The 27272-nt window shown below is 44.1% G+C and overlaps 3 protein-coding genes across 13 annotated transcripts in view; 1 reads left to right on the top strand and 2 right to left on the bottom strand.

Moving 5' to 3' along the window:
• The first annotated feature begins 513 nt into the window (after positions 1-513).
• Positions 514-22141, top strand: LOC109520887 (protein-tyrosine kinase 2-beta-like). 3 transcript variants are annotated; one of them, XM_019878442.1, is made up of 31 exons: positions 557-822; positions 895-1213; positions 5214-5392; positions 5476-5563; positions 5643-5722; positions 5802-5864; positions 6630-6684; positions 6778-6918; positions 7958-8029; positions 8123-8224; positions 10508-10625; positions 10721-10751; positions 10838-10863; positions 10963-11010; positions 11088-11182; positions 11270-11351; positions 11446-11546; positions 14606-14721; positions 14797-14897; positions 14976-15065; positions 17817-18021; positions 18441-18531; positions 18615-18659; positions 18820-18942; positions 19024-19056; positions 19240-19264; positions 19358-19398; positions 19501-19635; positions 19739-19819; positions 20313-20534; positions 20852-22141. In XM_019878442.1, exons 2-30 carry the CDS (start codon positions 1010-1012, stop codon positions 20529-20531), a joined length of 2790 nt encoding a protein of 929 aa, XP_019734001.1. In that variant the 5' UTR covers positions 557-822; positions 895-1009; the 3' UTR covers positions 20532-20534; positions 20852-22141. The 3 variants fall into 3 exon arrangements, with proteins under 3 accessions (XP_019734003.1, XP_019734001.1, XP_019734002.1); XM_019878443.1 differs by lacking the exon at positions 20852-22141 and having other exon boundaries at positions 560-822; positions 898-1213; positions 20313-20736; XM_019878444.1 differs by lacking the exons at positions 19358-19398; positions 19501-19635; positions 19739-19819; positions 20313-20534; positions 20852-22141 and having other exon boundaries at positions 514-822; positions 19130-19346.
• A 90-nt stretch (positions 22142-22231) lies between these two features.
• On the bottom strand, positions 22232-23791 carry LOC109520888 (mitogen-activated protein kinase kinase kinase kinase 4-like). Its single transcript, XM_019878445.1, has 2 exons — positions 23566-23791; positions 22232-23493 (listed from the first exon to the last, which is right to left on the bottom strand). The coding sequence occupies exons 1-2, from the start codon at positions 23731-23733 to the stop codon at positions 23410-23412; spliced, it is 252 nt and encodes an 83-aa protein (XP_019734004.1). The 5' UTR covers positions 23734-23791; the 3' UTR covers positions 22232-23409.
• Positions 23792-23842: 51 nt separating this feature from the next.
• The window catches only part of LOC109520886 (mitogen-activated protein kinase kinase kinase kinase 4-like), a 37317-nt gene continuing 33887 nt past the window's right edge, over positions 23843-27272 (bottom strand). For 5 of the 9 annotated variants that reach the window (XM_019878437.1, XM_019878434.1, XM_019878435.1 and 2 more), the window contains 3 exons: positions 26690-26849; positions 25641-25780; positions 23843-25568 (listed from right to left, as the gene is read on the bottom strand). In XM_019878437.1, coding sequence (XP_019733996.1) covers positions 25485-25568; positions 25641-25780; positions 26690-26849 — 384 coding nt within the window. In that variant the 3' untranslated portion in view covers positions 23843-25484. Of the gene's footprint in view, positions 25781-26689; positions 26850-27272 lie in introns of all 9 variants that reach the window. The other 4 variants (XM_019878436.1, XM_019878432.1, XM_019878433.1 and 1 more) reach the window with 1 other exon arrangement.

The raw sequence follows: 27272 nt of genomic DNA, 5'->3' as shown, positions 1-27272 counted from the left end.
ATGGAAAAGCCATTTCCCCAATAGCCTTCTCTTTTATAGTGCATTAATTTGACCAACAGATGGTGCTGTTGATCTGTACTGTTTATGCATTAAAAACGGGCAGACTGCATCAGTGTGCCTTGCAGGCTAGGACAGTCATCCAGAGGAGACCCAGCCAAGAGGACGGAGACCTGACCCGGGGACTGAGTTCACCGACTGGCCTCACCGAAGTACCCCAGCGGGCCCCCAAGCAAATACTACCCTACCACACACCAGTCGGGAACATTCTCGGGACCCCTTAAAAAACACCAGTTGTACTGTCTCTGCTGCTATTGTTTGGATCTGTCTTGTCAATTGATTAATTTTTTTAAGGCGGGAGGGGGGTATAAATTGGGGGCTTTTTGGTCATATTGGGGCTTCTAAAAAAGTGGTTACTTCGCCGAAACAATACAAACACGACAGTTGCCACAGCCTCTCCACCACCTGTATCAATGTATGCTTTTTGATCATCTGAAAACCATCAATTCGATGCTTCTTTTCATGAAAATTTGCATAATTTGGAAGAAAACTCTTGGCAATACAGCAATTCATCAGTCCTGTCAGTTTTTCTGTCGGTGGGTCTTCAACTTCCTCGTTTGTGAGTGGTGCTTCCTCTTTCGCTTACTAGCATGAATGTTTTTCGGGGTGAGGCTTCAAAAAGAGTTTGGTAACGGTTAACATCGACACATTATAAAATAATCTCACAGAACAGACATTTAAAACGGAGCGGCCTGTCTCTGACCAGTTAAGTTTGGTTTCAGATTCGAATCGTTGTGTGGGGCTGCTGAGACTTGCACAAGATGGGTGAGTACAAGAGAGAATGTTATTTACTTGTTCCAATTCAACAACTCATCATGATTTTCTGTCTCTTTGCAGCAGTTGTGTGTTCATTGATGGATGCTTGACAAGTGTGTGGTGTTTGTAGTTGTGGCAATATCTGTCGATGTAGTTTCGATGCTGTCTGCTTGAGTCTATTTTTTATGCGTTGGAAATGTTGGGAGACACGAGCACCCTGTCTTGGAGGAGCATGTCTCCCACCGGCCAACCCAAGACCCCAGACATGTCCCCCACAGCGATGATTGGCAGCAACAGCATCTTCCCGGTGAAGATTATCAAAGTGTGTTTCCTCAGCAACAGCTTCAACCTCGGCAAGAACTTCAAATTGGTCCGCTGCAATGAAGGAATGGCAGTCAAGGTAATTTAAAACTACTATGCTAACTAATACTACTGCAGTTTTGTTCTGTGTTGTGGGGTTCTGTTCGGACTTCTGTGCCTCTTGGAAGGATCCAGCACCCTATTTTAAGCCCATTTCTGATAGCCATCATACATTACATTATTGATTATCACTCAAGGGCGGTCAAGTGGTCAGCGCGTCGACCTCACAGTGCAGAGGTACCGGCTCCGGCCTTCCTGTGTGGAGTTTGCATGTTCTTCCAGGCCTGCGTGGGTTTTCTCCGGGTACTCCTGTTTCCTCCCACATCCAAAAACATGCATGGCAGGCTGATTGGACACTCTAAATTGTCCGTAGTTGTGAGTGTGAGCGTGGATAGTTGTTCGTCTCTGTGTGCCCTGCGTTCGGCTGGCAACGGGTTCACGGTGTACCCCGCCTACTGCCCGAAGACAGCTGGGATAGGCTCCAGGCCGGCCCACGACCCTTGTGAGGATAAAGCGGATTGGAAAATGGATGGATGGATGGATTATCATTCAATTCCTGGACAGACACATGTGAAAGACTAACATTCACACAAACTCCATACAAAAAGGCCTTTGCCAAGTTTGTTGCTCAAAGGGACCAACACTAACCAGTTATTTGCAGTGTACTGCTAACATTGACATTTACAATGCTTAAAAAATTGTAGTGATAATGGAAGTGATCAAAATCATTCAAGCAGGCAGCACAGTGAACTCGTCGAAGCACGTCTCTCACTGTTGTGAGATTTGAGGTTCTCTTTTTCTGTGGTGGAATTGAGTGAGTCTGGGGCTTGGGAAGTCATGAGCATAATTATAAAAATTGGTGAGTTTTCAGAGATGTTGACACGAAAAATGGCAATTCATCATTAATAACAATAGTAAACAGCAAGTTGAAGAGGGGCATGTTGTTCTTGTGGTTAGCAGTGTTGCCAGAGTTACCTTGAAAAATTAAATCGCTTTATAACTCTTTTGAATGATTTTTGTCTTCTTTTTAAGCTTGAATGTGATCCTTTTTGTGGGGGGGGGTCATAGTTTTATTAGTATTATTATATTGATACACCTATACAACTATTATATCATCGACAGCACAGAGTGTGCAATAAATCCTAATATGTTTGTTTTTAGCTGGCACAAACTCAAAATAGTGACTGTATACTATTTCCAGTTTGAAAACACAAGTCTCTTTTCTTCCTCAATTGCTCTTTATGGAACACGTAAGTCGTCAATGCGCTCCAGACGTGACACAATGCTTACATGATGTCCCGGGTTCTAAATTAACTTTTTTGATCACTGGTGACTCTCTGAAGTTACCAGTCAACCAGAATATCCATGAGGCAAATTTCTTTTTAAACTTTAGCTGTGCTGTTTATATCGACCTCACTCACAGTATCACTGTTGGTTTCTCGCACCGGTTGCAATCATTCTGGGCTGTGGCATGAAACACCAGCATTTGTGCACCCAATGGATGTATTCAACATCATTACGTCGCATTAATGTGCAGTATTATTGGGAATTTAGGAGTCAATGCCTGGCGTGAACGACTGAACGTGAACGCTGAGAACAATACATATCTAATCTGACCAACATTAGGGATAGACTGAAAAAAGAGAAAATGATCGAAATGGCTCACCTCTTCAGGGCGGACAGTGACCGGCAAGGGATCGGAATTGTCATCTGTAGGACCATGGGCCCCAAGTTGGGGCCCCCAACGTAATGTTTACTACATATGAAGGTGAAAGGTTTCAACTTACTGGCATTAATTTCGTCTTTTGGACGTACACACAAGTTAACTTAGCGTTCACATTTATCCCTCTGAGTTTTTGGTTATGGGAAACAAATAAAAAAAAATGCATCCTTCAAATGTGGAAGATAGTAGTATCTGAAGTCATTTCTGCAAGTTCCATAGCAGCAGAGTTTACTTGGCATGTTTTTTTTCCTGAGATAAATGGGCAGAAAACAAACAGTCGTTGTATGAGTCGTCTGCGAGAATGCTTCTATATTGCCCTTCTTCCGGTTCACGGCGTGACGTCACACTGCCTTGCGGTCGAAAAAATAGCACTCGTGCGACACGCTATTGTTTGCTAGTCTCTTGGGATAAAATGGACGCAGTTGTCTCCTGTATTTTCGGCCAAAGCGGCTAATAAATTTTTGCCCACAAAAAAATAAATTTTCATTTGGTGTATTGGCAGGTGTTAATTTAAAACCCCGATTGATGTTACTCCCTCAGACGGGGATGTGAATTTGAATACTCCCAACAATCCGTTTCCCTATGTTCAAGGTGTCAATACTCCTCCATTTTTATTATTCATTAACTGCCCGTTTTTCTAAATGCACAATACATGCACAAGAGAGCACTACAGCTGAGAAGTATGCGCTGTTTAAGTCTGGTCAATTCTTTCACATTGCGACAATTCACAGCCGGTCAACTGCAACTGCCTTTAATGGTGACATTTGAAGAGTAAATGTCATCTGATTACTTGACTGTAAAAAGGAATGTGTTAGATTATTCGTAACTCGAAAAAGTGACTTTGGAGTAACTAGTTGGGTAGCGCATTTCTGAGGCTTGGGGTTTTCCAATACAGGCTCTGCCCTTCCTGTGTGGCGTTTGCATGTTCCCCTTGTACTTGCGTGGGTTTTATTATGCCTCTGTGTTTTTTTTCAGACATTGAAAAATATGGTTCACTGTAGACTCAAACGCTAACGGTGTAGTGGTATACTCGCCTTACTTCCACCCAAAGTCAGCCGGGATAGGTTCCCGCAACGGCGACCCTGTTGCCCACGATCCTGTTCAGGATTGTCACGTTACGCACGAAGCAGGAAAAGAACCACTTTGTGCGTAACAGAAAAAAGTGAGAATAAGTGGATCACCGAAATAGCAGACACTGACAAAGGACTCTGTCTCAAAATAATATTTATTACCAACGAAAAACTCCGCCTAATAGAAAAACAGAAAACGCTGGTAAATAACAAGAACCAGGAAATAATGAAAACGCGACAACAGAAAGCGCTTGCAAAAAACGGCAAGGAAAAATATGTAGACGAATACTGGATAAAGCACGCACTTAAAAATAGTCTTCAATAAGACCACGAAAATGTAACAATCAGCGATAGTATACGAGTAACGTTTGAATCAATGGGCAACAGCAGTGGCACGGCATGCAATACTCCGGCAATGAGTCGAAAACCGGAGTGCATAGATATAGCAGGTGTAATCATTGGCAAATAGGCAGCAGGTGTGCAGGCAGCAGAATGAACGCCTGCCACCTGCTGCCAAATACGGAACATGACAAGGATAAGCGGTGTTGAAAATGGATGGACGGATGGATGGATGGACATTTGGGTAGCACGGTTGTCGACTGGTTAGCACGTTGGCCTGACTGTGAGTGCAGAGGTGCAGGGTTCTATTTCGGCTCTGGCCCTCCTGTGTGGAGTTGGCATGTTCTCCACGTGCCTGCGTGGGTTTTTTCTGGGTACTCTGGTTTCCTCCACATTCCCAAAAACATGCATGGCAGAATAATGGAACACTCTAAAATTTAGAGTCTAAATTGTCCCTAGGTGTGACTGTGAGAGCGAATGGTTGTTCGTCAATGTGTGCCCTGCGATTGGCTGGAAACCAGTTCAGGGTGTCCCCCGCCTACTGCCCGAAGACATCTGGGATCGGCTCCAGCACGCCCGCGACCCTTGTGATGATAAGCGGATCAGAAAATGGATGGATGGATGAAGACTCAAATTGTCCTAAGTTGTGAATGGCTGTTTTCTTATATGTGCCATGCAATTGACTGACGTCCAGCCCAGGGTGTGCCCTGCCTCTCCCCCAAAGTCAGCTCGGAGAGGCTCCAGCATACCTCAGACCCCCACAAGTAAAAGCAGTGGATTCAGTTGTGTTGAGTATAACTTAAGGGAGAGTCAAACTACTATGTGTTTGGGGCTTTGCCTAGTTGAGGTACTGTACATCATGATATATGACCAAGTCTTCAGCTTCACAACACCATCTTCTGTCATAGGATGTCATCAACATTGTCCTGTCGGGTGGCTGCGTGGGTCCTGGCATAAAACACACCCAGTGCTACGGGCTCCTCCTCAAACACCTCAAGTCGTCCGAGATACACTGGCTGCACCCGGACCTGACAATGACTGAACTCACCCAGCGTTACGAGCAGCAGCACCTGGAGGCTGAGTGGAGGTCTGCATGCCGTGCTGATTGTGGTGCAGTTTAAGTGCTTGAAATGAAACGAGGCAATGTTACTGTGAATGTTACTTTTCCAGATATGACTTAAGGATCAGATACATTCCATCAAACTTCTTAGCAAAATTCCAAGAGGACAGAACCACCATGCTCTACTTTTACCAGCAGGTCCGTTATGTTGTTGTTTGAAAGGCTTGTATTGACTTGAAAAGATACAATGGTTTTAACGTATGTTGTGTGTTTGCAGGTACGCAGCGACTATATGCAGCGGTTTGCCTCAAAAGTCAGTGATGGGATGGCTCTCCAGCTTGGTTGCCTGGAGATTAGGTAGTGGATACTCCCAAATTCACACCTCTGTATTGTTATCGGAAAAAAATCCCTGCCTGCTCTTTTGTTGTGTTGGCAGGAGATTCTACAAAGACATGAATCCAAACGGACTGGAGAAAAAGTCCAACTTTGAGCTGTTAGAGTAAGTCAGCGCCTTGTGTACAAAGTACCACCTCTGACAATATGTCATCGAACACACGCATCACGTTCAGAGACAACCTGAGTTCCTGGAGCGGAGACATTTTTCTTTGAAACCTCATACAGAAGTCTTGGCTCCCATTTTCTGTCCACCGCCAGTGGCCACAAGTCTAGTCTTGGCTGTCCGTTTAAAATACCCTCACTTAGACTCACATGTTTGCAAATGGTCCTCATCATTTAGAGAAGGGGTGGGCAAATCTTTGTACTCAAGGGCCACATTTTATTTTTAAACTGGATTGATGGAATCACTAGAGATGGATTGAGTTATATGCAAAAAAATGTAAAATTGTCAATGTCAGACTAATTGCTCACGCAGTTGTTCACAAAGTGGTGAACTTCACCTCATCCTTGCTTGTGAACAGCTGAGCCGTTTTATACCCATTTACAGTGTAGAGTTATGAATGGGTATAAAACCCTGTTTCCAGTTAACGGCAATTGGCAGCAATTTTCCTGGCCTTTTGTTGACCTGTCCCAGTTTTTTGTGAATGTGTTGTCATCTTCAAACTCAAAATAAGAGAATAAAAACAAAACCCCACAACAACGTTGTGAATGAACATATTGCCTCTATAGTGTATTTAATTGAATATATGTTGAAAATGATTTCCAAATCACCGTGGTTTTTTTCACAGCATCCCAAATTAATTGGATTTGGTGTAATCTGTGACCACCAAGATTTTTGGTTTATTATGATATGACTTTTGTCCATTAGGAAGGAAGTTGGACTGGACTTGTTCTTTCCGAAAGAGCTTATCAACAGCATGAAGGTAGAGGTCCATCTCTCACACATTCTATGGGGGCGTATGTCACCTGAAACCGATTTGTGACTTTTTTTATTTTTTTTACTTAATGAACGTCAGCCGAAACAACTGCGTCGAATGATCCGGCAGACATTTCAAGGCTACGGCACTCTGAACCAAGAGCAGTGCATGGTCAAGTTCTTCAGCACTCTGGCTCAGTGTTACAGCTTTACTCAGGAGAGATTTGCCTGCCAGCTGGTGGTGAGTCGTGGGGAATGGAAATTAGACATAATTTCCATAAGTTATACATTTGTGACATAGATTTATCCACCACAGCATTTGGTACACCTATATCAGTTGTTGGATCAAAACTTCAACCCTTGCAAAAATCAGCCTCCAGGAGAGAAACCCAACCACCTACAGGGAGAACAGGCAAACTCCACACAGGAAAGCCTGAGCCCCTGTACTCTGAGGCGCACGTGCTATATGTAGGCCGAAATGAACCTGCAGCGCCTTCCACAATTTAACATGTGTCCAAATAAACCTTGCCAAACAACTTCCTTGTCCATTTGGGACCTGTGTCAGGTCAATTTTCCAACGCCTTTCCAGTCATCCAGTGGAGGTGGCATGGCTCAGTGGTAGAGTGGTTTTTCTCCAAAGCCAGCGGTTGGGGGTTTCATCCCCGGCCATTGCAGCCATGTCAAAGTGTCCTTGAGCAAGATGCCAAACCTTCTACTCGCTCTAATGTTTCCATTCTTCATGTCATTTTATTTGCCACACCCTTGACTCGTCAGACAAGGGATAGGCATGTAGAGTATCGCAAAGCGCAAAATTAAAATAGAAGAAGAGAGGGTACTGTGGGCTCATGTGAAGTCCCCGTTCGCCACAAGGCCAAAATTGAGAAGTGCCGGTACTTCCGTATTGGTGCGTTTTGGTCCACTTAATGCACTGAACACTGCTGCTAACCACAGCAGTATTTTTGTTAATACAATAATTTTTGTACACATTCCTTCATATTCCTTCTGCGTTCCCTTTATCTCTGTTTTTGAGAAACAAAACATACCAGCTACATGGCAAAGTTGTAATTTTTTGGGAAGGATTCGTTAATCACCGTTTGGTTTAAATGTATGAATAGTATCTTAGCTTGTGGCTGCTGAGTGTTGGGTAAAAACCTTTAGTACTAGTTCATGGAATGAACTTTTTTAGACCATTGGCCCATTTTTGCAAGTTCTGGTCTGTGCTGCAGTATATTCTCACATGCACGATAGATTGTTGTATGGGACTGTGTGCTTCCCTTCAGCATGGTTGGCGTGTAACAATCGACCTGGTCATTGGATCTGAAGGTATCAGTCAGCAAACTGACAATTCAACAGTAAGCGCGCACTCTTTAAAGAAAATACATTCACATTCGCTATTATCATACATCTTGCCGAAATAAAGATTATTTTTCTTTTTTGTTTTTTAGCCCGTCCTCCTGGCCACATTCTCCCAGGTGAATAGTATCTTGTTCTCTGCTGAGAGCCACGGCCGAGCTCTGCTCACCGTATACATAGAGGGAACTAAGCAGGTAACACGTACTCGGTGTTAAGTAATAGTGACATGTTTGCATAAAACACCACTGCAATGGTGGGAAATAATGAAGTCCAAATACTTTGTATTTGTACCGAAGTCGATTTTTCTGTTACTTTACTTGAGTATTTACTTTGTATTTTTATGATGTATTTTTACTCCCCGCCCCCTTTCATTTGAAAACAGACATCTGTGGTTTCTGCTCCTTACTATGTTAAAATAGGCCCTTTACATTTTTCAACTACTGCGGATGACATGATTTAAGAAAGACTTCAAGGTAAAGTCAACCGCGTCTGAAATCTGGGTTGATTGCGATCGTTGGGTTTTATAAGGTGGAAAAACAGCTACAGCAGTGAAATGGAGGAACAGGGAACATTGTCAACAACAGATTCAGGGCAGCAAGCTATTTCCCATCAGTAGCCTTATTTTACTCAGCCATGGTTTGTCAGCTACAAAAACTAATCATGGCGAAAGCATTGTGTCCTGTGCCACCTGAAAAACCACCACCTTGTGGCATTCAAAATTTCTCTGTCTAATCTGAAAAAAAATATACCAGTATTTTGTTGTTGTTTTTTTAATCATCAGCTAATTTTCACATTTTTGTTTTTCGGTTCACAACACAGTCGCCCCTTGTGGTTTGGCACCAATGGATATTTGCAGATTTTTTTTCAATATTTTCCCCTCCAAAAATGGTTGCCAGTACTGTAATATGATGGCATTACCCCCCGCCCCCACACCCCCACCCACCTTACCTTTCACCGAAAAAGTATTCTGAATGTTTATTGGCATTTTTTGAACGGTTTGGGGGGAAAAAGCATTTTCCTATTGCTTTTCAATGGCCATCAATTAGACATGGATTTTTGCTATTCAAGGACCAGCCCGGTCTCTATCTCCTGTGTCGGTTGTATTAGCAAAGCTATGGGAACTCGATGATGTAAACTATTTTGTGTGCTTAGTTTTTTGTTGTTGTGCCAAGTTATCAAATAATAATTGACTGAAAATTCATTTTTACATCTTACTTTTGCACTTCAGTACCAATCAGGGTCTGTACTTTTTAAATTTTACTTCTGCGCAGCAGTTGATTAACTAGTTGGAGTTTATTATCCGAGTGTCTGCACTTTTTAAATCCAGAATACAGTCATAACTCGGTTTTCGACCATAATCAGTTCCAGAAGGCTGTTCAAAAAGCGATTTGTTCGAAATCCGAAACTGTTTTATTAGCCCATGATTAGGGGCTATCAGCTAATTTTCACATTTTTGTTTTTCGGTTCACAACACAGTCGCCCCTTGTGGTTTGGCACCAATGGATATTTGCAGATTTTTTTTCAATATTTTCCCCTCCAAAAATGGTTGCCAGTACTGTAATATGATGGCATTCCCCCCCCCCCCTCCACACCCCCACCCACCTTACCTTTCACCGAAAAAGTATTCTGAATGTTTATTGGCATTTTTTGAACGGTTTGGGGGGAAAAAGCATTTTCCTATTGCTTTTCAATGGCCATCAATTAGACATGGATTTTTGCTATTCAAGGACCAGCCCGGTCTCTATCTCCTGTGTCGGTTGTATTAGCAAAGCTATGGGAACTCGATGATGTAAACTATTTTGTGTGCTTAGTTTTTTGTTGTTGTGCCAAGTTATCAAATAATAATTGACTGAAAATTCATTTTTACATCTTACTTTTGCACTTCAGTACCAATCAGGGTCTGTACTTTTTAAATTTTACTTCTGCGCAGCAGTTGATTAACTAGTTGGAGTTTATTATCCGAGTGTCTGCACTTTTTAAATCCAGAATACAGTCATAACTCGGTTTTCGACCATAATCAGTTCCAGAAGGCTGTTCAAAAAGCGATTTGTTCGAAATCCGAAACTGTTTTATTAGCCCATGATTAGGGGCTAATACACGATGCAGAAATAACAAAAAAACAGTCAGACACGTCTGCTCATAATGAACGTAACACGAGGAAGCGTCACTCCTCATGTAAGGAAGCTGAGAGGAGTCGAGTGGCGTATTTGGGTTTGCTCAGTTTGGTCGAAAATCGGTTTTCGGTCGTAATCCGAGGCGTAAAGTCTTAAATTTTTTTGGTCGAAATCCGATTTGGTCGATAACAGAGACGTTTGAAAACCGAGGTTTGACTGTATAATCTTTTCATTTTTCTCTCAGAAAAACAAATGTTCCTCATATACTCTGCCAGTGTGACAGGACTTCGTGGGGACATAGCCAAAGTGCGCTGGCCATCTTGTGGTTTAGTTGTACACTAAATATACTTTTCCATCCCACAGCCCCTCTCAGTGAGTACAGAGTCTATGGCTGTAGCAGAAAACATGGCCAACCTAATTGATGGCTTCTGCCAGATAGAGCGCTCCCCTGAGGGCTCGCTCATTAACAGGCCTAGCAAAGGTATACATATTAGGCAGTGGCCTATAATGAAGAAGTCATTTCAAATGAACGCGTGTGACGCATCTGAGAAAACCATTTATCGTTTATTCTTACAGTGAGACTGAAACTGCCTGACATTCCAAAAGGGTGAGTTAAATTTTTATAGGCACCCTCAAAATTTGTAGTTGTCTTGACTTGACATCTCATCTCAATAAATGTTTCATCTCATTCAGCAATGATTCAACTGGACCAAATAGAGGTTTGACTAAGTTTAATACTAAACTTGAACACATGCAGTAAACTGTTATCCGTAAACATAGACGGGTACATTTTCAGCATTTCTCTCTTCTGTCTTCAGATTCAGACATTTATGCTGAGATTCCTGAGAGCCCGATAAGCCCTTGTGGTGAGTCAACCTTCACTGAGCCTAATAATCCCTGAAAATGTGGCATGATCATTAAAAAAATGTGTTTGTGCATTCAGAGAAGCAAAGGATCTCCCGAGCAAATGTAATTTTAGGTCAGATCCTGGGTGAGGGCTTTTTTGGAGAGGTTCATGAGGGTGTGTATAAAAGCCCGGTGAGTTGATCTTCGGTGGAATGACATCACTGCATAGCCTGCCCTGGGTGACCAAATCATTGGGGTGATTGTGTTTTGTGTCTAAAGACAGGCGACACAATCCAAGTGGCCATCAAAACCTGCAAGGACTGCTCAGCAGGCGTGAAGGAAAAATTTCTCAGTGAAGCTGGTCAGTTTGTTCATATTCACAGAAAACATCCATGCGTGCTTTTCCTGAAACAAATCGCATACATAAATGCCTGACAACGCGGATTGATTTGCAGACTTAATGAAAAATCTGGACCACCCCCACATTGTGCGCCTGATTGGAGTCATTCATGTTGATCCGGTCTGGATTGTCATGGAACTCTATCAACATGGAGAGGTATGCGTGCATTTTTAGAAATCGGTGCAGTGTTCCCTCACAAATTGCATGTTAATGCGGAAAGATCAAAACAAAATTTTGACGATGATCACAGCGTGTCATGGCGTGTTCTAGAATATATTTCCATGAAATATACCATGAAATTACGGTCATTCCCTCCTGAAGCTATGAGCAGTATAGAGATGCAGGTGTGGGCAAACCTTGGTGTTCAAAGGCCAGATTAGATTTTTTTTTTTAATAGAAACATATGCCAGGTTATTCTTAAATTGGTTTGTTAAAAGATGGAAACTTTTAAGTAAAATCATCTGTTTTTAAAAATAAAATCAAGATTTTTTAAAAAATTATTAATTGTATAATATACATTATAACAGGGCACTTGATAAGATAAATGCTCAGATTAAAGAACCAAAAGTGGCCCATGGGTCATATACCACCCACCCGAGACACCAATTATGTTACACGCTTTGCATCCATTTTCCAAACTGCTTATCCTCACAAGGGTCGCGGGTGTGCTCCAGCCTCTCCCAACTGTCTACAGGCAGTAGGCAGGGGACACCCTGAACTGGTTGCCAGCCAATCGCAGGGCAGACATAGATGAACAACCATCTGCACTCACACTCACACCAAAAGGGACAATTAAACTGCAGGGGTGTCAAACTCATTTCACATTGTGGGCCACATACGGCCTCGGTAGATGTCAAGTGGGCCGGACCATTAAAATGATACCATACTCTGCGATAAATAACCAAAATAATATGTCTTTCCTTTGTTTTGGTTTAAAAAAGCACAAGAATATGAGGAAAATGTTGAAATTTAATGAACAAAACATTTCATGAAGCACCTTAGATTTTCTTCGACAAATGTGCAATTTACTTTGATCATTCATATATATGCATTGCAACTGACACTGATTGTACCAAGGCACAAAACTTTAACAAGTAATTGGTAGTGAAAAATATAGTAATGCATTTTAAGATTAAACGAGATTTATAAAGAAAGGAATTTTTCAACCATTTACACATATGCATATAACATCAAAATGTAATCCCTGCCTACACCTTATAAACTAAGGAGAGCGCTATTAAATGTGTAAAGAATAAAGTTTTCTTGTCCTTGATCGCGTCTGGTGTGTTGGGTCTGTCTCAGTGACAGACTGAGGCTGCCGTTGTCTTCTTCTCTGATCAAAACAATGTTGTCTTCTACTCTGATCAAAACAGTGTGTCCCCTAGCGGATACTCCATGAATCGCACCTCATTAAAAATATTCATTCCGTGTCTTTTATGCATTTTTTCACTTTTAAATGATCCTGCGGGCCTGATTGAACCTCCTTGGGGGCCAGTTCCGGCCTGCGCGCCATATGTTCGATACCCCTGATTTAGAGTGTTCCGATAACCTACCATGCATGTTTTTGGAATGTGGGAGTACCCGGAGAAAATCCACGCAAACACGGAGAGAACATGCAAACTCCACACAGGGAGGCAGGAGCCGGAATCGAACCCCGCACATCTGCACTGTGAGACCACATGACGACCACGCCCCCCCCCCCCCCCCATTCTAAACAGCCAAAAATTTACACTTAGTCGAGAATAAAATATTCTGAGTAAATTTTACATTGATACAAATTTGAAGTGACATTTAACTAGCAGATTTTTTTCATTCAGAAATTGTAACTACATTTTACCAAAAGAATCAATGAGTAAATTTTATTTGTATGGTATCAATTTATGAAAAAAAGCTTACTCAAGGGTTGAGCAAACGAACCCAAAACCTTCAGGTTGGGAGAGAGCCACACTATCACCTGAGCCTTGCCGCTCCGACTGTGAGTTAGTAAATCGCAGGTGTCAGGTGGAATACTTGTACAGTATCTCCAAAAAGAGACCTAAGTATTTGGGGTCTGTCTCCTTTTGGAGACAGCTGCTATTTATCAGAATCAGATTTATTGACCAACTATGGAAAACACACAAGGAATTTACATTGCCAGTTACAACTCGTCCAGAGAAACATAAACAAAACAATGACCAACAGAGGGACACAGAACGGGAAGCCTGGCTGTTTGCTATTAAGCGCCTCGATATCTTATATGTGAAAAGAAAACAAGAGGGAAGAGGAGGGAAAAAATACCAAACAGACTGCAAACATTCTCCTGAAATGGTTTGAACCTAAAAATTCACATATTTTAAAGGACATGTAGAACAAATCTCGAGACTTAACAGTGAACGAGGAGGCTGGACGGGGAAAGAGGGGGGAACGTGTCACAACCAGTCCGACTTGCTGCTCAGATAGGAGCGTTCTGTCAGTCATGTTACGACACGGTGCGGGAGCAAATAGGAATCCAACGAAGGCGTTGACATTTCAGGGCACAACGTTGCATGTTATTGGCATTTGTTTGTGTGAATGTGTGTCAAGTATCCACAGCTGCAAGGGCAAGCCTTATCAGTCTTGGCCTCGGGAAGGAGGGGTAAGGCGATGATAAGCGGATTCTTCCATCCATCCATTCATTTTCTAATCCGCTTATCCTCACAAGGCTCGCGGGCGTGCTGGAGCCTATCCCAGCTGTATTCGGGCAGTAGGCGGGGTAACTTTTTGCTGACCAATTGCAAAGGACATATAGACGCAGGGGACAGTCCAGACAACAGTTGTTTTGGGAATAGGCCATCCACAATTTCAGACAGCCTTGAAGGTTTTTTAGCTTGTGACTCTCAATGGGGTCATTTATTTGAATCCTCGATCAATCAACCAATTTTTCCAGGCCGGGCCAAGTGCTCCTCGTTTTTTTTCCATTTCGTGAAGCGACTCCAACAGCACATCCACTTTGCAATTGAGTTTTATCAATGCATGAGTCTGAATGTTGATTACCCACCCCACACCATATCTAGAAAGGCAGGAAGCTTGTTCCCTTCTAATGAAGCAGCTCCCATAGGGTGAATTTTGCGATGGATTTCAATGGTCACTCCTATTAGTTGGGCCACATCTACTCAGAAATCAGTTTCTACAGTACCCACCTAAATTAATTGCAAGTCAATGAGTTCCTTTATGATTGTCTGTGTTTATGGTGTCAGCTGGGGAACTATCTGAAGGAGCAGAAATCTACCCTGACAACAGCAACATTAATACTGTACTGTCTACAAATCTGCAAAGCCTTATCTTACCTGGAGGGCCTCAACATGGTGCACAGGTATGGGCAGATAATCTTTTTTTCTCTTCATGTGCCATCTTTAACTTTGCTGTGCGTTCTCCCATGCTTATGTAGAGATATAGCAGTGAGAAACATCCTTGTGGCATCTCCTGACTGTGTCAAACTTGGTGACTTTGGTCTCTCTCGTTACATAGATGATCAGGAGTACTATAAAGGTACGCACACATTCATGAGTGCAAAGATTCTTGGTGCCAGTTCATTATCTAATGGAATGTATCTCCTTGATTATGCAGCATCCGTTTCAAGAATGCCAATCAAATGGATGGCCCCAGAATCCATCAACTTCCGACGGTTCACCATTGCCAGCGATGTCTGGATGTTTGGTTAGAAACCCCCTCATACAAGTCTTATCTATAAACACAAATACAAATACATTTACTGGATATGTCATTCTGTGCTAAATCGGTATGAAAATCCCACATCACCAAAATGATCATTGTTAACAGCATCATCACAGTACTGCTAAAACACTTAAAAAAAAACAAAATCTTCTCTGAATTCAAACAGCATGACACCAGTAACTCGATGCACTTTGCACAACAGCAGCAACCAAAAAGAATTGTCATGCATGCAAGATCCCCTCCCTGAGCTGTCACCCACTGTGGCACTGATGTTTGTGTGTTCCAATGATTCGAGGAGTTACTGTAAGTTATCTGCAGCTTTATGCATGGCAAACGGGTCACCGGTGAGGGACCAGACAAATCACGGCTCAAAGATCCCCTACGACGAACATAATATATGGACATAATTTTCCCTCGCCCAGATGCGGGTCCCCGTGGTCTCTCTTTGGACCCAGGACTGGACGTGACTAGCACCTGGTTGCCAGGCCTACTCCGATGGGGCCCAGCTGGCCACAGCTTGAAGACGCAACATGGGCCCCCTTACCCATGTGCTCACCATCTATGAGGGAGGCCAAGAGGGTCGGTTTTATAGTAACGTGCATGGTGGCTGAAGGCGGAAGACATGGCGGTCGGGAAGTTAAATGGTAGATGGGCTGTCACTTGTGTAGCTCTTTTCTGGCAGCGTTTCACACCGTTACTTCATTTACCTACTGATGACGCAGTATCAGGAGCAACTGGGGGTTGAGTATCTTACTCAAGGACTCTTCCGACATGGCCGCAATGGCCGGGGATTGAACCACCAACCTCTGGATTGGGAACAACCACTTTATTACCGAGCCATGATGCCTTATAAGTATCAGTCAGGCTCACGTCAACACATAGCTTGAGCCCTGGTACCAGTCCTCTTGAGAGAGAATGGACTCAACTCCACTCTGGAACTGCCCATGGTGAGAAGTGCCGAAAAGTGTGGCCATACTTATTTACAGTGAACAAGAGGCTAGCATCCCTCCGCCTTCAGGTGAGGGGAATGTATGACAGTGGAGGGAGGTGTGGAGCTGTCAACTTATCACCTGCTGGTAGTATGTTGGCTCGATAGTGGGGAAAGCTGCTGCATCGACCCGGCAGATCTAAATGTATTGTAAGCCTCTGCTGTCTTTCAGAGACCCCTATCAGAAAAAATTTCAACTCCCACCTCCAGCAGAACTAGAAACCCGTGTCCCAGGGGGAGGCGAGGGTCATTGAGTCCCAGTGGATGATGTTCTGCATCTCCATTGTTGAGACGACCGACCGGAGCTGCGGCCATAAGATGATCAGTGCCTTTAGTGGTGGCAATTCCTGAGCCTCTTTGCTGGTCGTTGAGGTGAAAACTCAGGCATGGAAGGGGTTTGGTGAGTTCATGGATATGACTTCTGGATGGCTTTGAAGAAATTCTGGTCCACCATCCAGCGTCTCAGAAGAGAAAGCAGTGCCCTATCAACACTGTGTATAGTGAGGATGGGGCGGTGCTGACCTCAACTCAGGACATTGTGAGTCATGGGCCGACTATTTCATCCTCATATATTGCATGACACACTTTCCCACGAGAAAGCAGAATCTGGGGACGTTAAGACGGGCTCTCCTATCTCTGGGGCTGAGGTCAGTGAGATGTTTAAAAAGCTCCTTGGTGGCAGGGCAGGGCCCGGGTTTGGATGAAATCCACCTGGAGTTCCTGAAGGCTCTGGATGTTGTGGGGCTGTCCTGATTGACATGCCTCTGTAACATCGTATCATCATCATATATCTGGCAGTGGCAGAAGCATACCACATGGTGATGGGGGAGGTGAGGATGGACTTGATGATGGCCATGTAGAACTGCACCAATACCTTGATAGGGAGGTTGAGTTATCTCAGCTGCTGCCGGAAGAACATCTTCAGCTGAGCCATTTTGATGAAGGAGCTGATGGTCGACTTCCACCTGAGCTCTCGGGTGATGGTGGGGCCCGGGAAGCACAAGGACTCCAAGATGGAGATGGAGGAGTCTGTGGGGGTGAGGAGCCACCATGGGGGTGTGACTTTCCATCTCCTTTGTTTTGTGGGTGTTCAGTTCCAGTTTGTTGTGATTGCACTAGGACACCAGCCGCTGCACCTCACAAATGTCGACAGACTCATCACCATTTGAGATAAGCCTGATGAGGTTCGTGTGCTTCACAAACTTGATCAGTGTTTGGCCTGAGCCATGGCACTGAGGGGCTCTGTTGCTTTGACAGGGCCTGTGGGGATGTTGGGGATCATGGTGATGGTGTATGCGAGATGTGGGAGTCTCCAGAGACGGGGGGTAATTTGGGCATTGTTGGTAATTTGCCACATGCTACATTTAGACCAAAGATGAAATGGCGCTTTGCTCCCCGTGACTCGCATAAATGAAGGCCCAATCAATGTTTTGATGTCACCTGCCTTCCTAAAATGGCGTCGTGCATTAAAATTAACCAAGGGGATGGTGGCCAAGACTGGACATAAACGATGGGAACACGAGATATTTATTAAACTTTACAATATTAATCAGTTTCCCTATCAATAACTTGAAATGGGCCATCAAAGGTACACTTTAATAAACAATTTATTCTTGGCTAGTTTGTGTGTCCCAGCGTGTAGGAAAAAAAAGCATTGTTTGAGAATGCAGCCTTTTTCCAGTCAGAGCCCCTGCAGAACCCTCGACACATGTCGACCAAAATGCCTTGTGTTTGCGTCCAAAAAGGTGTGTGCGTGTGGGAGATCTTTTCCATGGGCCAACAACCATTCCTCTGGCTTGAAAACGGACAGGTGATCACCCAGCTGGAGTCCGGCGTCCGACTTCCCAAGCCACTGTTGTGCCCGCCCACTCTTTACTCTATGCTGACCAGCTGCTGGGCCTATGAGCCGTACATCCGTCCCAGCTTCCGCCAGCTCGTCTGCTCCCTGAGGTACTCAGCTTCTTAATACACACCCTTTGGGGGCAAAGCTGTATTACCCGTACCTTTTAAGGGGATATTATGGAAAACCCAAGGTCCATCCCACTGGTTGTCATTCTAACTATGGCCGGACTCACCTTTGGCCCAGCACCATATGGGGCAGGATGAGAGCTTGCTTACTGCATTAGATAGAGCCACCTCCAAAAGCAACCTAAGGCCAGCATGAAAAAACATACGCTGTAAAAATCTGTACGGTATGGAATGCTTGATTCATGAATAATTTCCAAAGGCTGTTATTAAGGCTGTTATTATCATGTTATTAAGACACGGCAGCTTTTGTAAACTGTGAAAAAAAATGCATGTCTTCTCTAAATGACCGAATGTGAATTGTAAAGACAAATTGTTTGACACTGACTGTGCTTTGATAAAAGGGACATTCTCAAAATGGAGGAGGCAGATTCACCACACCGCATCTCGTCCAGCTCGCCACTGGGCCATGACCACACCGAGCCTCCCCCAAAGGTGCTGTAGAGTCACGTGAAGGCACAATTACTTCTCGCGGTTCTTTAACTACTAACACAGCATCTCACGTGATGTCTGATCAGCCTTCCAGAGTGCGACCCACCAGCCCCCTCGTCTCGCACAGTCAGGTTCGCTTCAAACGTGTCCATAAATTGCAGTGCATTGCTGACTCACACATTGTGTCACGCACGTATTGTAAATTGAGCAAAAACAGCTCACGTTGTGTCAAAAATAGCTTATATTTGTGTGGTTGCACGCGTGTGTATGAGCGTGTGTTTGTCTTTGTAGGGAACAGCCTGGGACGCGCCACTTTGGGAGAAACGGCAAGAAAACGTTGACGGCACTCTACGAAGGCAAAAAAGAGAGATGGCGATGGATAGTCAGTGGCTGGAGCAGGAGGAGCAACAACTGGTGATGCACCCAAAATACGTACGCACGCACGTACAGTATGCACACACATGCGATAACATGAATGGTGTGTTTGTCTTGCAGGATCCTGCTGTGCGACAAGCTTCAAATACAAAGGTGCAATATTTGTTTCTCATTCTCCAGCTCGACACTGATGTAGGCATTTGCATAATGAATTAGTGTTCAACAGGTGAACCTATTAAAATTCAAGTGCCCCCTCTCTCATTTAACATTTTAAACAATTCAAGCTGCTCTGCAAAAAAAACACTAAATCGTGACCATACCCTTTTTAATTTGCAGCTTCCAGAAAAAAATGCAGCTGACTGTAAGTTGCCTCGGAGTTGGTACACTTTCAAGTTAAACTTCACAAATGGTAATCGGGAGGTGGCTAAATCAAATAACCCCTGATGTTTTTAAGGTTCTCCCCCAACATCCCCAGTGACGCCTGAGATCACATTGGTAATATCATAATCTTCTATTCTGTTGGGCCGATGATTGAATCAAATTTGTATTCTTTTACTCAGGTGAGTAGACAATTCCAACAGAATAGTTGTGTTCTAGTCTTGTCCCACAGCTGAATTGGATCGATCGGATGATCAGGTTTACTCCGGCGTCATGGCGATAGTCAGACAAGTGGTCCAGCTGAAGAATGAGGTCAACATGCTGCCGGCCTCAGAGTACCCCAACGCTGTCAAAGTAAGTGCTCCGTCTTTGTGTCTTTTTACTTTTGATGTAACCTGGAGCCCCCCCCCCCCGACCCCACTCTCTATTGGCCCCCCTCCTCCTCGTCACTATGCAGGCAGTTGGCGTCACTCTGCGAAGCCTCATTCAACACGTTGATGATATCCTGCCTTCCCTGCACGGCTCAATTACAAACGAGGTATTGTCCCTTTTGGTATCCTGTCTTGTCCAGGGAAACCAAGACAACAAGTATTATAAAACAATGATGAGATTTATTCAAGAAAGAAAAAAGAAAAGAAAAAAAACATGGAGAGACACCGTTCACAGATCTGTCAAGGGAGCCTTCTCCCTCTCCGCGTCTTGCGCTCTCATTTTATCTTGTTGGGAGATGGTGACGGTCAGCATTAAGCATTTTGAGCAGCTACACAGAGTGCAGACTAGTGCATGAGCAGGCAACTTTGCTTAGCCGCAAAATAACTGGTAAGCATTCAAAGATACAAACACTTATATTTTTTGCTCAATTAGATGTCAAAATCCCATTACAATTCCTTCTGCCTACCGTCTAACTGCAGCCATCAGCCAACACCACCAGTTGTCCACTCACATTCCTGTTACGAGCACATTTCAAAGATATCTTTTTGTAAAATGACCATATTCAGACCTGTTTTGAATTTGTTTTTGTGCTGTCTCAGATCGTAGGCACAAAGAAGCTGCTGAACAAGGATTTAGGGGAGTTGATCAATAAAATGAGATTGGCCCAGCAGAACTCAGTGACAACACTGAAACAGGAGTGCCAACGACAGATGCTGGCTGCCGCACACACCCTGGCACTGAACTCCAAGAACCTGCTGGATGCGGTGGACCAGGCCCGCGTCAGGTTGAGACAAGATGAGGACAGCTCGGGGCATTAAGGGGTATTCTGTTATTTGTTTTAGTGTAGACGATGTGGCACATGCATACAAAACCGAAATATGTAATGGAGAAATATAACATTTGTCTGAACTGGACTCTTGTGCTTGTTCAAAAGTTCAAAAAGGAAAAAAAAAAACCAATTGATGAAGGCTGTGCCGAAAGGTAATCTGAATGTCAGATTAAAGATAATTTCTTCATCTGCTATAGGGTGGGCTATGTTGGTTTTTGCATTTCAGAATTGGACATCTGCCACATGACCACAAAATTTACATTCACAAAGCCTTGTGTGTGTTTTTGTCATCTCGCTCAAATAGGATAGGACCGGAAGGGAAATGTCCTCTGCAAAAACGAGAATTTGAAGAGGCGCTACTGTATGTCTCCTGGCTGTCTTGAAAACGCTTAAGATCCCTCAGGAGGAGTTGGATAACATGGCGGGGGAAAGCAAGTCTGCTTTATTTACTGCCCCATGACCAGAACTTGGATCAGTGGAAGAGCATATGGAGAACAATTCTATATTTCTGTAAATTTCTAGATTGTAAGAAAGGGACAGGACTAGATAATCTTAAATGCTTCTTCCTGCCTGTTCCTCCTAAACACACCAGTTTAACATATTTGAGTATTAGTTATCGTTTTTTTGTTTTTTTTATTATTTTCCATTGCACTGGTTAACCTGTTTTTTGTTTTAATAAACGACCTGTGCAGAATCATGTGTCTCTAAGGTTAAAAAAAAAAAAAAAACAGGATGCAAAGGCCGCGTTCAGAAATTCACTGATGCCCGTGCACTACTCTGACATTGGTTGTGTCCAATTGCACAGGACGGATCTTCCTCATGGTCGCTTGACGCCACTTCCAGCGCGATTTGACTGCACGCGGTGTCCAAATTCGCCACGGTTTAAGCGGTCCACGGAGGGTGAATGAGGACGAGCCCTTGAAGGCGTCGAAGGTCCCAGCCTGCGAATTGTCCTCCGACAATTTGGAAACCACGTGGAGTTGAAAGCCCCGGAAGTGACGGCATGCGACTGAAAACGCAGAGTGCACTCCGCTCCGAGTAATATTCGATCGCAGCCTTCGTTCTCACCAATCAACAATTCGTTCTTGAAGTGTAAATTCAAGCAGCGCATCGGCGGTGAACTCATGCGCGCTCCGAGCATATTTCCGCCCATACACACACGAACATACAAACCTGGTCTCGGTCGTGTTTGGATCGAAGTTCATTATCAGAAAAGAATGACAATGCAATGTAAATTTCAGTTTATTCAATGGAAAGGACCTTCGGGAAGTAACAGTGATTCCCATAGTACAGACAAAGGACATAAATTATAGAGGCAAATGAAAGAAGTGGGGGGAGGGGGGATTAATCCACACTGCCCAGAGGGACACTGAGCAGGATGCGGAAGAATCAGTGAAGTCTGAATTTGTCATTCATCATGTGAGCAGTTTCATTTATCCTGTACATGAAATTCTAAATGATAGTACAAAAAGGAATACAAAATACAAAAAACAGTACAACTGCCAGCAAATTATCCATAAATATTAATATTGATCCACATTGGTTTGACAAAACAATGACTTCTGTAAACATTTTCCACATAATGTGTGCATTACTATTAAAAAAAAACACAGCAGTCGCATAGTTATCTGAAAGGATCTCATGATAAAGACTAAAAAGTAAGCCCAGGTTAAAAAATATGCCACTTTTGTGCCATCTTTGTAACATTTCTTTGCGACACTGCTGCAATTCTGGCCTCCTATTTTCACAGATGGGCTGAAGTTTAGGTGGGCGAGATGGAACTGGATGTTGATCTTTTTTGTACATCAACAGCTGCAAAATGTGACGTGAAGTGATAAATGACAGCAGCGGTGTCATATTTTATAACATGGGAGTGGGGAAATAAAGAAAAAAGACTACGCTCAAAAATATTCAAACAAGGTCCATGATGTCTCCGGTCACTGGTTCTGACTAAAGCCTTCCTTCAACTTTTGTTTTGTTTTGCTTCATAGAACCGGCAAAGGATTTTCAGCAGTTGTTTTTGAGTAGAGACGTTACTTAAGGCAACCGGAAATCATATGAGCTACAGTGGCACTCACATCCTGTCAGATCTCACGCACACAAGCTTTGTTCTATTGCGGTCATTTGTAAATCAACGGCTGACTCTGTCAATCGAATTCACAGTTTACGCCTCGTCCCGAACAACCCACGTATTGGTTCATAGAAACGTGGGTCTCCTTCCTTGCGATGATGATGGATCTTATCTCCCTCTATTCACGTGCGGCAATCAAATAAAACTAGACAGTGTGTGAGTGTGTGAGAAGACTGAACTATTGGGCTGACTGAGCAACTTTGGACCAATGCAATTTGCTTGGGGGCATGCTTGGAAACTCTCGGAGCTGATAATCCTGTACCCTGTCACTATCACCAAGGTCCTTCAAAGTATATTCAAGAAGGCATACGAGTGTTTGGTGAGCCACTGAGTGGGAGGAGGAGAAGGAGGAGGGAGGAGGAGCTTGTGTCACATGAACTAAATCGGCAACAAACCAGTGGCGTGTGTGCGCGTGTGTGCGTACGGTTGCTCCCCAGTCGTGGACATGCTCAGTGTTGTCCTGCACTGACCTTGCGCACACACACAGGATGCAAGGTACAGAAAGATGGATTCCATTAAAGTTGAGGGTAGGAGACTCAAGGGAAATTCGGTCGGAATATCGTTTAACTAGCACGCACACACACCGCCACCCACACTTGGCCCAAAAAAAAAAAAAAACGTAACACCCCGCTCACCGCTGGCTATTCATGACGACAAGACGTGTATGAGAGCACAAGCATCTTCATCGTCACAGTAGTCATTTGTTGGTCGCCGCGTCGCTGTCCTGGCATGTCGACTACCAGCTCATGAGGGAAGTGCGTCCCAAGGTCATGAAGTACACCTGGCTGGCACCTCCAGCCCGCACGGAAGCAAAGAAGACCTGCGGGACAAAGGCCGCAATATGGATTCCTCTGCCGAGGCACGGCGGAATTCCAATTGACACGGGACGCACCTTGTCATTCCTCTCACAGAGGAACTTGAGTCTCTGGGCTCGCTTGTGCATAAAGACGCCATCCAGGTGGCCGGTTTCCACTGAGCGGATCTCGATGGCCTTTTCACCCCAGCCCATGATCTGGTTCGACCTAATGTAGGCTGCACAAAAGGCAGACACGGGCAGCATGAACACGACTACGTCTCACTCACGTCTCCTGCGCTCGATTAACGCCAAGAACGTCCAAGAGCCCCATTCTGATAAGATGCTTGTGTCCATTTCAAGGGACAACATTCAATCAATGTAAATTTCAGTTTATTCAATGGAAAGGACCTTCGGGAAGTAACAGTGATTCCCATAGTACAGACAAAGGACATAAATTATAGAGGCAAATGAAAGAAGTGGGGGGAGGGGGGATTAATCCACACTGCCCAGAGGGACACTGAGCAGGATGCGGAAGAATCAGTGAAGTCTGAATTTGTCATTCATCATGTGAGCAGTTTCATTTATCCTGTACATGAAATTCTAAATGATAGTACAAAAAGGAATACAAAATACAAAAAACAGTACAACTGCCAGCAAATTATCCATAAATATTAATATTGATCCACATTGGTTTGACAAAACAATGACTTCTGTAAACATTTTCCACATAATGTGTGCATTACTATTAAAAAAAAACACAGCAGTCGCATAGTTATCTGAAAGGATCTCATGATAAAGACTAAAAAGTAAGCCCAGGTTAAAAAATATGCCACTTTTGTGCCATCTTTGTAACATTTCTTTGCGACACTGCTGCAATTCTGGCCTCCTATTTTCACAGATGGGCTGAAGTTTAGGTGGGCGAGATGGAACTGGATGTTGATCTTTTTTGTACATCAACAGCTGCAAAATGTGACGTGAAGTGATAAATGACAGCAGCGGTGTCATATTTTATAACATGGGAGTGGGGAAATAAAGAAAAAAGACTACGCTCAAAAATATTCAAACAAGGTCCATGATGTCTCCGGTCACTGGTTCTGACTAAAGCCTTCCTTCAACTTTTGTTTTGTTTTGCTTCATAGAACCGGCAAAGGATTTTCAGCAGTTGTTTTTGAGTAGAGACGTTACTTAAGGCAACCGGAAATCATATGAGCTACAGTGGCACTCACATCCTGTCAGATCTCACGCACACAAGCTTTGTTCTATTGCGGTCACTTGTAAATCAACGGCTGACTCTGTCAATCTAATTCACAGTTTACGCCTCGTCCCGAACAACCCACGTATTGGTTCATAGAAACGTGGGTCTCCTTCCTTGCGATGATGATGGATCTTATCTCCCTCTATTCACGTGCGGCAATCAAATAAAACTAGACAGTGTGTGAGTGTGTGAGAAGACTGAACTATTGGGCTGACTGAGCAACTTTGGACCAATGCAATTTGCTTGGGGGCATGCTTGGAAACTCTCGGAGCTGATAATCCTGTACCCTGTCACTATCACCAAGGTCCTTCAAAGTATATTCAAGAAGGCATACGAGTGTTTGGTGAGCCACTGAGTGGGAGGAGGAGAAGGAGGAGGGAGGAGGAGCTTGTGTCACATGAACTAAATCGGCAACAAACCAGTGGCGTGTGTGCGCGTGTGTGCGTACGGTTGCTCCCCAGTCGTGGACATGCTCAGTGTTGTCCTGCACTGACCTTGCGCACACACACAGGATGCAAGGTACAGAAAGATGGATTCCATTAAAGTTGAGGGTAGGAGACTCAAGGGAAATTCGGTCGGAATATCGTTTAACTAGCACGCACACACACCGCCACCCACACTTGGCCCAAAAAAAAAAAAAAACGTAACACCCCGCTCACCGCTGGCTATTCATGACGACAAGACGTGTATGAGAGCACAAGCATCTTCATCGTCACAGTAGTCATTTGTTGGTCGCCGCGTCGCTGTCCTGGCATGTCGACTACCAGCTCATGAGGGAAGTGCGTCCCAAGGTCATGAAGTACACCTGGCTGGCACCTCCAGCCCGCACGGAAGCAAAGAAGACCTGCGGGACAAAGGCCGCAATATGGATTCCTCTGCCGAGGCACGGCGGAATTCCAATTGACACGGGACGCACCTTGTCATTCCTCTCACAGAGGAACTTGAGTCTCTGGGCTCGCTTGTGCATAAAGACGCCATCCAGGTGGCCGGTTTCCACTGAGCGGATCTCGATGGCCTTTTCACCCCAGCCCATGATCTGGTTCGACCTAATGTAGGCTGCACAAAAGGCAGACACGGGCAGCATGAACACGACTACGTCTCACTCACGTCTCCTGCGCTCGATTAACGCCAAGAACGTCCAAGAGCCCCATTCTGATAAGATGCTTGTGTCCATTTCAAGGGACAACATTCAATATGCGTTTAGATACACGGGGCACGAAACAATGGCGTGTGCAGAGGTCCATAGTTCCGCAAGTCTCGGCACATCACACGAGTCTACTATAATGAAGAATACAAATAATGAACAATGCACAATGCTTAGTTGGCCTGGGTTGTCTTTTCGACACCGTTGATGTAAATGAGGATAAGATGGGCATTACTCCACTGGTTGCACCCAAAACTGTTTTATCCTATGAATTATCACCACGCCTCAATATTTAGTCCATATTTTGTCTTTGCTTTTGCTGAAGGCGAAAATTACAGCATTGTTGTTTCGGCAGACGCGGGTATGTGTGTCACTGATCTGTGCATTTCAAGAGCCAGGTTTACATGGAGCCTTTTATTCACAAAAATGAAACAGAATGAACAAACCGAATAAACACCTGCGGGACGTCACGCATGGAAAAGTTGTTGTCGATGGGCCGTCACACGCCAAAATGTAGTCTGTGACCAGTGCGGTAGTGCCGAAAAAGTATCAGAGAAGGGGCAAATACTTTTTCACGGCACTGTATCTGTATGTGCATCAATGGGGTTTATCCGATCTGTATATTTATGCTGCACCGACACTCGCAGATAACCGAATGGGCTGGATTTTTATACACACTTAGATGCCTGATTCTGATCCAAGGAATTCTGGTTCTATTCTCGACGTTGCTATGACGCACATCAGAATTGTGCCAAACAATTGAAACTATGTCACTTTAATATGCAGTGTAAATCCAGCCTCAGATAGTTGAACCCGCTTACCCACTGAAGTCGGCATTTCCCCCCACTGCAGCACCACGTCCTTGGTGATGCGCCCGTACGTGTTAACGTAGACGCCCTCGTCCTCGTAGCAGACGAGCAGCTCTATTCCATCGGTGTTGGGCAGGATGATAATGGCGTGGCACTGAATGCTGGTCTGGATCTGAAGGCATGAGGGACCAGTTCGGGAGGGCAAGTCAAACAACGTTGGGGATGTTGAGCAGGGCATTTACGTGAGTCGTGTTAATTGCGTGAATGAAAACCAAACATAAATACTTCATCAACACACATTTTTCACCGGACAAAAACTAGACGAGACGAGACTAAACTCTCCCTCCATTTCATATACCATAACTGGGACTGAAACTAGAAGTGAAGTATTAATGGCCATGCTTTGCATATTGCAATGATTTTAGTCGAAGAGCAGGAATGTGGGAACAAAGTAGCTGGGGGGAAAAAATGACTTAAAAGAGACATGTGGCAGTTCACCACACATATTGCGGTAAGGTCATAAAAAGTTTGGTAGTGGTTGTTGATCATCTAACATTAAACCAACGGCCATACTGCTCCAACAACAATGTTAAAT

This window comes from Hippocampus comes, unplaced genomic scaffold (genome assembly GCF_001891065.2).
Source record: "Hippocampus comes isolate QL1 unplaced genomic scaffold, H_comes_QL1_v1.1 scaffold345, whole genome shotgun sequence".
Classification (NCBI taxonomy): domain Eukaryota; kingdom Metazoa; phylum Chordata; class Actinopteri; order Syngnathiformes; family Syngnathidae; genus Hippocampus; species Hippocampus comes.
Note: the sequence above shows the minus strand (reverse complement) of the source record. Positions and strands in the feature narration are given on the sequence as shown.